Below are 11,002 nucleotides of genomic sequence, written 5' to 3' on the forward strand. Positions count from 1 at the left end.
TCATCACTGACCTATCGGATGAAGATTTGGATATGGCACATATTATATCTACCCAATTTACTTCACGCTGAACGTGAAATGTTTCAATGGTAAGTACTATTGTGATGTTTGTATTTCGTAATAAACAAACACGAAGTGGAAACAACATTTTCTTCATTCTTTGGCTTGTATACCAGGCAAAACAAAAGACCATGCCGATAAACCAGGCCCACTGAGAATTGATGAGTAGGCGTAATAAACGACATTGGAAATTTCAGTAAATTGTGGTCGAGGTTACGGCATAGCAGCTCAAGAATAATTAAGTAACGTCAAAATTTAATACAGTTATATCCGTTGTTGTATATAGCAAACAATAAACGAGGGAGCAACTAAATGAAAGAGAAATTAAATGGAATGATGTGCCTACTTGTAAATGCATTCGACATTTCCTGTATCTCTTAGTACAGACTTTAAAAAATAAGAGGTTTATCTACAAACCAAAGAATTGTTCAATATTGCTATCGCTTTGCCTATTAAAAATCGGAGCTAGAGATTAACATGGTTGACTGCATGATTATATGAATCCGTCGTGTTTGTCACGTCGTGTTTGTCACGATTATTTAATACAATGTATTAACATTTTTGATTGTCAATATAGTCGGATGACATATGTTGCGAAGGTAGTTTTTTTTTAGCCCTCGGTTTTAGGTACCTATAGAAACTCCGTCATTAATGCTTGTCCGCGTATTTCACTAATTTCCTCTCCTTTAAACATAGAAACACACAAACACGATGTTTCCTGTTTGATCGAGAGAAATGGAATATAAGCCACTCTAAAACAGCTAAAACACGGTAGATATTATACACAATAGAGGCAACGACAAAAGATTCTTTTGTGTTTGTTTGTGGTCTTCATTCATTTATATTAGTCCAGAACAACAACAACAACAACAAACTGAATCAGCACTATCTGCTGTGAATGAGTGTGTCTAATGCAAAGCGTCAGCTCTACTGTTTTTAATGTTAAAAAAACCCAGATGATTTAATCAAATCACATCCTATGGTGAAGAGTTTATATTGATAGTCTTTATAGAAAAGATGTCTATTTTAGCACTATTCATTGGCACAATATAGCCAAATTAATGTACTCCTTATATCTTCAAAATCAAACGATCCCCCCCCCCCAAAAAAAAAACCCATCAACAACTATGAATTTGTCCATCTCTCTATACAAAGCACCATCTGTAAATCTGGTAGAGGGACCCTCTCCCAATGAAGGCTTGGTGATCCTGGAACCAAACGGATATGTGTGCTACGATGGATTTAACGTCAGCGCTGCTGAAGCAGTTTGTAGAGAACTTGGCTTCCCAGCAGCAGAGGAGTACACGCCTCAGACATTACCCACCACAGCACCAAGGGGCAGGTCTCAACGGCTGTCATGTCCTAAAGGTAAATCCAGCAGTACTGAGCATGTCAATTTTACCAAAATGTATGTGTGCAGTTATTGCGTTACAAAGAATAGATAGCTTTCAATTCCAAGATGCTTAGAAGATATAGGAAGGATCCTAATCTCGTGTTTTGTAATACACCTGAAAGGGATTCAAAGTCGAAAATTTTGTGTGAAAGTTCGTAAAGGAGGTCTATTACCATCGTTTAATTTGGGTATTTTTCTCCACAATCTCCTGACTTAACGAGAATAAAAAAAGTATGTTTGAGACTTTTCTCCTAGTCTTCATCAAAAGAAGAATTCTGATTATCATAAATATTTTCCGTGCAGAGTGAAATAACAAAACCTTTACATTTTTTGTTGTTGATAATATTGCACAGGTTATACACGGGACTATACACGTATTATAACGAAGTGTTCCTCGACGAGAACAGATTGTCCCAAAAACGAGGCTGTGAAGCTGAAATGCGAAGGTGAGATAAAGGAGACTTTGGGATAATTTTTAGAATTTAGTATTAATGGAACAAGGAAATCATGATTGGTTCAGGTGTGATTTTTTTTTTTTCAATTTGTCTCCCTGTACAAATGGAACTTGTAAGATCGCAACTGATCATCTATAACTAATTTAACAAACATGTCGGAAAAAAGGAACCATGGAACTCGAACTTTCCATCTACTGCTTTCCGGGCAGCGACACTACCACCAGGCTGTCCCTGGTTGCCGACAGTGACACGATAAACTTGAAACGAATACCCAAGCTCAGAAATTCCGACGTAGTTGACATTTCGGAATAATATGGGCTATTCAGTCATCTTCTCAGATGAAAAATTAAGCGAACAATAGAATTTGAATGTTGGTTAATCTTCGAAAGACCCACAACAGATTCCATAAATGTATACACGTATGGCCCTATCGATTTACATGATGCGAAATAATATAAAGACACAAAGAAAGAAAGAAAAGGGAAACACCTTATAGTTGGTGTAACTGTAAATTACGACGCAGTTGAGCGTGCCCTGTGCAAAATTTGCGTTCTGCACATGATCAAATCCGAGAAACGTCCCGTCCCGTCCTGAGGAAATCGAGTACGGTACTCGGCCAAAATAACGTTCGGTCCCGATGCTGGGCAGGAGGGAGCCAGCCAGCCAGCCAGCCAGCCAGCCAATCAGCGATGTTGTCCCCACGTCACAGCTGATTGCTTCCGCGTATTCTCGGTCTTGCAGTCGTGTAGCGAAAAGTCCCCAAAGTGATCAGGATAAAATCTCTGTTCAAAATCGAGAATTTTTTGTCTTGTAAAATCGAATTACATTACAATGGAATAACAAAATATGTGAATATCAATATTAAACGTTACGGTTTCAGGAAGTCGGTTAACATTTAGCTTCGTTCTTCATCGTTCAAATGGCCATTCCACAGTGTTGATGCGGTTAAAACCATTATTTTTTTATTTTATATATATGAAAGAAAGTAAACTTTTTCCAGTTCATATTTTTCATAGAAGATTTCGATAAAAATAATCGTGTCGTGTACCATATCAAAGGCTATTTAATTGGCTATCAGCCTTCTAAGGTCTATACTGAGGGAAATTTTACGCATGAGTGCACACATTCGTTTTTTATCTTCCAAGGCACACAAGTTAAAATTGCAGAAATTGATATATGGAAATTAATGTACAAATGCCCTTCAACATAACAATGATAACAAAAGACCAATTTAACGCAATGACAGTCACGAATGAAATAGCGGAATTGTTTTTTGTTCCCTTGTTTATCTTTTATTATCAAACAAAACATAGTAGGGGAAACTAAAGGGGGAACATGATAATTTTCTGTCACCTCAAAGTTTAAATAACATAGGGAGTAAGAAACAAAGGGGATAAAATGGACAAAATTTCTTCATTTCCTTTCCTTAATTAAGGAATTTAAGAATTCATGAGACAAATCAAATAACTAAACTTATTTCAAATTTTCTTAATTTGGAATAACATTCAAATTTTTACCATCTTTGTTACCATTGTTTCTTCTCTTATGTTGTTTGAATATGGATTTGACAGAAGATTCTTGATTTTCCTCCATTATTATTATTTGAAGAGTTTGTTTGCAAAAACCGATAAGTCCATATTTGCGAAATGGAGATATTTGCGATTAAAGGTCAAGAAAAATAAAGAGAATAATAAGAAAAATTTTGCTTCTTTTGACCATAACTTAAAAAATGTACCGTTATATGTAGTGACCAATATATCATTTAAAAGGTATTATTTTGTACTTTATGACAGAGTCCGTAACTCAAAATCTTCAAAAATGGACTTATCGGTTTTTGCAAACAAACTCTTCATTTTTTTGCCTTTCCCTATCTTTGGAGGGTTACAGAGACATTATAGAGATCATAGGTTGATTTTTGCAAATTTATTGGCATTTCTTATTGTGTTGAATCTGTATTTTGTTTCATTGTTATATATGGAATAGCACATGCTTGAATAACAAATTGTCCATTTTTGCAATGTTTTTTTTTGTGCCTTGAAAGTGAAAACGAATGTGTAAAGTTAATCTTTTTATTGGCCTACAAGGTTGATAGCCAATAAATTACCATTAACATTATATTTAAGACATTAATATTAGTCAAATAATCTATGAGAAAGATGAACTTGAAAAAGTTTTTACTTTTCTTTTTTGCTGAGTGTTGATATTGGACTTGCGAGAAGAAAATAAAACAATTGTCTTTTTTGTAGTTGTCATAGAAGCATTTTTCTCTGTCTGACCTTGTTCTCCCCCCGTCTTTTTTTAAATTTGAGGAACGTGTATAACAGTTTGTGATATCCCTGATGTAAGAACTTTTCAAAACGGTCATATTAAAAACAAACAAATACAGTGACTTTTTTCGCAACATGCAAGACTAGTGTGAGGAACAGATGGAATGGATGCATAGTATGCTTATATGTATATATATATATATATATATATATATATGTATATATATATATATAATTATATCAAAATGTGTCATATGCTTTTTAAGTCGCTTCGTTAGTGTCCTTTGAGCAACTCTCCGTGATTTGTTACTGCATGTAACCGAAAATGTGGAAAACATATCAGAGTGAAATTTGCTTTCATGATATATATTTGTCATATGGATTTTTCACATTTCTCACATTTCCATCATGGTGCTGCATCATTTTCTAATCTATGTATATGCACTGTAATCACCCAATCTGCTCATCAATATACGTGTATATAAGATACGTAATTTATGATATAATTTAGGATTAACGATACCAGAGTGACCAGTATATCACTTTCTATCGCCCATGCCTGGGATAAGTAATAAACAATAATGAAAAAAAAAAACATTCTTCGACTTTCCACATTTGAGTGTGTGTGTGTGTGTGTGCAATTCTGAAAAGTTTGGTGGCAATCACCTGTTTGTTTGTTTTTGTTTTGTTCCAACGTAGCTTTCAAGATGGCTCCATGAACAAAGGTGTATGCTTCAATATCCTTGTCTTATTACAATTGTTTAGTTCTGTGTTTTTTTTTTTTTTGTTATGTTTATTGTTACGGATACATTGTAGTTCCCTCCGGGTTTTGTGATCATCCCGGTAATTTGTCTAATGGTTACTGGGACTCTAATATGACGGGCTACGGATCCACAATAACTCTCACCTGTGGCGATGGATTCGTAATTGAGGGAAACGCGACGCTGCAGTGTTTGAGTCAACCCGGATGGTCAACCTACTACCCGGTCTGGAACTCATCCATCCCATCTTGCCGGCCATTGATAAATTCCACAAACGGCAAGTCTGTACTACAAATATTTTGACTTCATATAGCATCCCTTACAAAAATCGCACCCGCCAATTTTCTACCATAGAAATGTACGCATATTTGGTTGATAAGGCTGATTTCTGTGCATTTGGTTGATAAGGCTGATTTCTGTGCATTCGTATTTTCAGAAGAAAAAAAAAGAGAAAGTGAAGTCTCTGCTATTTTGATCTGGATAGCAGGATAAAAACGTGTTTGTAAAAAAAAAACTGTTAGTTTGAGGCTTGTCTACTATGTTTCTATTGATAAGGCAGACAGTGTGCAAAAAACACGCAAAAATGGACAACTCAATTTAACGGTACCAGTGATGTTTTATGTCATCATGATCCTGTGTTTGACTGTCTTGACCTAATTATCTTAATTGTCCCTCAAACTCTTAATCTAATAATCTCTTCATAACAATTACTAGGGCGGTTCAATCCCCACAATTTAGGGTCGAAGATACACGACAATCATGATAATTGTGTTGCTAGAGAACATGCAGTTCTTTTCCGTGGCATAGGTTTTCATGATATACATTTCTACATTTCATTGTAGACAAACAATGGCAAGATGTAGATATAAACACGACCGCAGAAAGCAGGAAATGTACTGCAAGTGAGTAATTCCTAAGTTCCTTGTAATTATGTGTGTGCTATTTATTTATTTTTCAGTTTTTTCCCAATAGCATGGCATTCAATTTGTCCGTGATTATTACAATTTTGAAAATATTGAACATAAGCAATTAATGGCACAGTTTACCATCGGGAACAGTGATTTAAAAAAAAATGTTCGACTTATCACATTGATGCATATTATGTGTAGGTATTCAAGTCGTGTCAGAAAACATGCTATATCATAAAAAGAAATCGCTTTAAAGCCTAAGATATAAGGAGATTCCACTATTCTCACTAAACCATAAATGTAGACGTTTTAGTCCAAGATATAAGGAAATGTCACTTTTTTCCTCACTAAACCATATAGAGACGTTTTGGTTTTAGAAAAAATCTCATTATAGCTATAGTTTTCATCTTGTATATTTAGCAACACTAAACATTGATCATAATGAAATAAATTTTAACATTATTGTTTCTTTTCCTAACTCACATTTTAGAACTATATTTGGAATCACTAAAGATGGGTTTTTGTTTCATCTGCAAATGGTAGATAATACCTTTAAGAAAGAAACCGGTTGTCTGCCATTCATCATAAAACACACACACAAAAAAATCAAAACCTAAGTCGAGTCCTTTCGATCAGTTCGACAGCTACCAAGAGGTGGACATAACAACACTGTCGTGCTCATTATTATTACTTGTTAGGGGTATCATGGTGGGGGTTAAACAGACAAACAAGGGACTTTGAACAGGAGAATACTGTGAAAAGTGTTCACTTACAATTCACCAGCTGTCTTCTGTCTATAGGCACAGTGATAGGTGACATTCATCCTTGGGCCACTCAGGAATTGACAACATTGCAGCAGACTAACGGCACATCTTCTTTAGGTGAGATTCGTGTCCGAATGAAGTCAGCAGTTTCCATTCCGTATTAAGTCTCGCCCATTTCTTTGTGTGCCGTCGATGTTTAGTTGGAAGCATAATTTCGTGATGGCTACATAAATTTCATTATATTAATTTCATTCTAATTGGCTTGGTCTTCCCCTGGAAAAGAAGACACGAAAAAAAAATGTTTCCTTCACCTTTCTTTTTAGGCATGCTTTTTAGGCAAGTCAATAGTTCTACACATAATTGCACTCGAAGCTGTCCGTGTTAAATTGATGTTTTGTACTGTAACTCAAAATCAAGTAATTATTAAAGCACGTATAATATAAGACATTTTTCTGAAAGAAGCTGTGGAACAGTTATTTTTATTTTTATTTTTTATTTTTTACATAATGCGTGTAAATCTATCTACAATACAGCATCTTCGAATTACCAAATAAATGATTTTGGAATTTGGACTTTTCTACTTTTAGGCAGCTTATAACTATATATGCCATGATGAATTGACGTATTATTATCATGTTTTGTTTTGTTCGTGCATTTTTGACAGCAAGCAGAGGTAAACGCTATTCAGACAAACAAATACTTGTTCATAATACTGCAAAATGATATAAGAGGGAAGAAGTAAGATGTTGAAATGATCACCGTCTAGTTGTAAAGGTGATAACTTAAATCATCACCTCATTTTTCAAGAATACTATCTTATTGACATGCTTGCCTTCCTAACAGCCATCTGTAGACCTTAGTAATCATTACATCACCAATCAGATGCCTGCAATGTTGTTTTCTCTATAGGATCAAGCTGTCTTGGCAGATACATACAACTCTTCACATCATAATGGCTCAGTGACAGGCAATGTTATTCCAATATTGATTTTTGTCATAATAAACATGTAGGAAAACTTGCAAAAACAAACAACCATTATTATAGGTCTACTAATCTATTTGGGTAACGAAGACTCCTACAAAATTTTTCAGGTTCTGGGGGCCTTGCAATAAAAACTACTACATTGACAATTGGAACCCCGATCCTTTGTCTCGTTTTCATACTGGTGTCCATTCGATGCATGGTTTGGTGCAACCATCACAGGAAAAAGTGAGCATTTACACAATCTATTCTCTTATATCCTTCGTGTGAGTTCTATATGTAGACTACTGGCACGTGAGTTATCCTTCAAAGCAATGGTAAGCTTTTTTTTTGTGATAATGGAAACTTTTAATTTTATTTTAACATTTATCTATTTACAAATGTATTCGAATCTTTTAACAGTTACATTCCGTTCATTTCTGCTGATATCCAGCAGACTTGCTGTTCAGGGGAGCCCAATATAATACAACAGATTTTTCGAGATAATCCTAGAATTTATAACAAATTTTGACAAAATAGTAATCGACGAAAAAATACACCAGTACACACAAAAAACACAGACATATAAGTATATGTCTGTATAAGAGCGAATCGTCCGAACCATATATGTATAATAATTGTATCCTTTTTTTTTGCATGATCCTTACATTTAAATACTTACGTTTATACACACAATATTTCCCACTTGTTTGTGTTATACTTCTCTATTAAGCGATACGAGAATAAATCGATTTGATACTTAACCGTCAGATCCCCCTACACACACTTGTTGAAATGAAAGATTGTATATGGAATCTAGATTTGTTCGATTTCTTTTTTGTTAAGTAAACTGTAGACAAAGTTTCTGCATAAATCTATAACATAAGTATGTAGTTAGCAACTCTTCTAACAATTGAGTTGATTATGTGCTGTAACTGCTCTCATCTTCGTCAGGATTTTATTTCAAAAAGGGTTAATTCACCAAAGAATGAGTAAAGCATGCCCTTCTGAGTATTTTCTCCCTCATGTTATCTCTATAGAAAACGTAGGCGCCAAGCAGATTCCGATAGCTCAAATGCCAGCGTCAGTCCCGACTCCTGCGCAGTGCCCCATTCTTCGACGGAACATCAGGGCAACAGAAATGGGGATGCTCCCTCCCGACAGAAGATAATCTATCACATCTACCATTTGGCGGAGGTAGTCAATATAATATTTGTCTCTGAGAATCGCCATAGTAACAGTCAGTGACCAGAGCTTCTCAGCCAATCAACACCAAAGATTTTACTGAAATTGTTTGAGATGACAACTTGTCAGGGCTGTCAACTTTCATGAAACGGTGCCCAGAGTGCATTCAGTCATTATGTTTTAAAGATTTTTTTTTCTCCTAATCTTTCCTATTGCGGAATGTATGTGACTGTTGAATGCTTCTAAGTTTGAAAGATTTTTTTCTGGTTTTTTTTTTTTTTTTTGTGTGTGTGTGTATTGAAACAATCAAGAGCTTCACTAGTCAGACTCTTTGATCTTATGTTGTAATTAAACCGTCACAGAGTCATGTGAATTTAATAAAGTCAAACCATCAAACCAGCAGAAATGATAATAATGTGTGCATTCTTGAAACTCTCGACATTTCTTGACAGGACGATAATTTTGAAGCGGAAATGATCAAAGATTCAGCGGGCACGAACTTCCGGCATCTCCATGATGTCACAGACCAAGACAATGAATACTTTGCCAAGTATCAAAACGTTAGAATTAATGAAAGAATAGAACAATACATGGACATGTCAGGACCTGTTATGAAGAACATTAAAGAAGATGTCCCATCACATCCACGTAGGGATACTTTCGCAGCAAATGAAAAGGATACTGATGAAAACGGGTACCTCGTTTCCAGTGTGAGTCAACACAGAGTAACTGGAATCAAACCTCATCAGTACATGGACATGTCAGGAACTGTTATGGAGAACATTAAAAAAGATGTCCCATTACATCCACGTAGGGATACTTTCGCAGCAAATGAAAATGATACTGATGAAAACGGGTACCTCGTTTCCAATGTGAGTCAACACAGAGTAACTGGAATCAAACCTCATCAGTACATGGACATGTCAGGAACTGTTATGAAGAACATTAAAGAAGATGTCCCATTACATCCACGTAGGGATACTTTCGCAGCAAATGAAAAGGATACTGATGAAAACGGGTACCTCGTTTCCAGTGTGAGTCAACGCAGAGTAACTGGAATCAAACCTCATGCACGTTGTGATACGACATTGACTTTTGTCATTGACGATGTGCTATCCGACGGTCCTTTACCTTACGGAGCACCATTCATTCCGTCCATTCCTGTAGGCTACTCTACCAGATCTAATGACTTACAATCACCAGTTTACGAAGATATCCCTTCAACTTTTGACCGATCCGCACTCGCCAGAGAACCGCAACGTGCTCCCAAGTACCGGATCATTGGTAAAAAGGATAAACGCGCCCCTCCTCCTATGAGTCCGAACGATCCTCTCTATTCTGTTTCAATTTATCGGAACAAGGAAAGGGAAGAACGCGGAGTCGATGAAAATGGGTATCTCATACTAGAAACATGTGCTGGTGAAATAAATGTTGATGAGCGGCATGTTGACAAGGACAAAAGAGTCCCCACAGCATCTTTGTACAAAGATAAGACGTCTTCTGAAGTAGACCTTCATAGAACACAGACCTCCCATGGTAAAATGAAATCGATCATTTACGAGAGCATTCCTGATAACATAGAATTCTAGAGATCCTGTAATTCCATCTTAAGATTTTAGTCTGGAATACGATGTGACTATAGAATACACCGGAAAGTTCTTAATGCATGTTAACTGTAGAGGCACTCATGTCTTCGAGAAAAACTCTAGTCTGCAGTGTTGCATATTGTTGCTGTATCTTATCAAAATGCTATACATTTAATTTTCATATCTATATATTATAGCACTTTAACTTTCCTTGGCAGGGGATTCACTACTGTATAAGTTCAAGACGCAAAAACACTTCTGTGCCATAATTGACGTGTCTTCAAATAAACAAAGTTTAAAAGGCACTAAACCCTTTGCGATTAGATTGTTATTGGTACTCATCATTGGCATAGCAGAATAAAAAGGTTATGGAGAGAAGCGAAAGAGATTTACTGGTTGCAGCTAGCTGAAAGACCAGCACCAATAACAATAAATAACAAGTTAATTTTCTGTGGAATCTCACGTAAGTGTATGATGGGGGCTTATAAGTATATATAGCGCATATCTCTTCAAGTGATAACAATACTTTCTTCACAAGCATTTTCCTTCGGCTCGTTGTAAATGTACTGTATTGCACCAGAAAAGTGAGTAAAATCTTGTAAAATGTAGCGACATGACAGAGAAAAATATCTCCAAAGGAAATTACAATAGATATAGAGGCC

General features: G+C 35.8%; 1 protein-coding gene across 1 annotated transcript; it reads left to right on the top strand.

Annotated features, from left to right (window-relative positions):
- The first annotated feature begins 1,187 nt into the window (after positions 1-1,187).
- LOC140230686 (uncharacterized) lies at positions 1,188-10,343 on the top strand. The gene is made up of 5 exons (XM_072310828.1): positions 1,188-1,428; positions 7,701-7,818; positions 8,610-8,769; positions 9,207-9,344; positions 9,669-10,343. Exons 1-5 carry the CDS (start codon positions 1,188-1,190, stop codon positions 10,341-10,343), a joined length of 1,332 nt encoding a protein of 443 aa, XP_072166929.1.
- The last annotated feature ends 659 nt before the right edge of the window (positions 10,344-11,002 follow it).

Source organism: Diadema setosum, chromosome 7 (assembly GCF_964275005.1).
Source record: "Diadema setosum chromosome 7, eeDiaSeto1, whole genome shotgun sequence".
NCBI classification, from domain to species: Eukaryota; Metazoa; Echinodermata; class Echinoidea; order Diadematoida; family Diadematidae; genus Diadema; species Diadema setosum.

Excerpts from the sequence above, each read along its gene's own strand:
- LOC140230686 (XM_072310828.1), top strand. The coding sequence starts at position 1,188 with ATGAATTTGTCCATCTCTCTATACAAAGCACCATCTGTAAATCTGGTA. Across the intron at positions 1,429-7,700 it reads ACGGCTGTCATGTCCTAAAG|GTTCTGGGGGCCTTGCAATA; the intron begins GTAAATCCAGCA and ends AAAATTTTTCAG. Across the intron at positions 7,819-8,609 it reads TGCAACCATCACAGGAAAAA|AAAACGTAGGCGCCAAGCAG; the intron begins GTGAGCATTTAC and ends TTATCTCTATAG.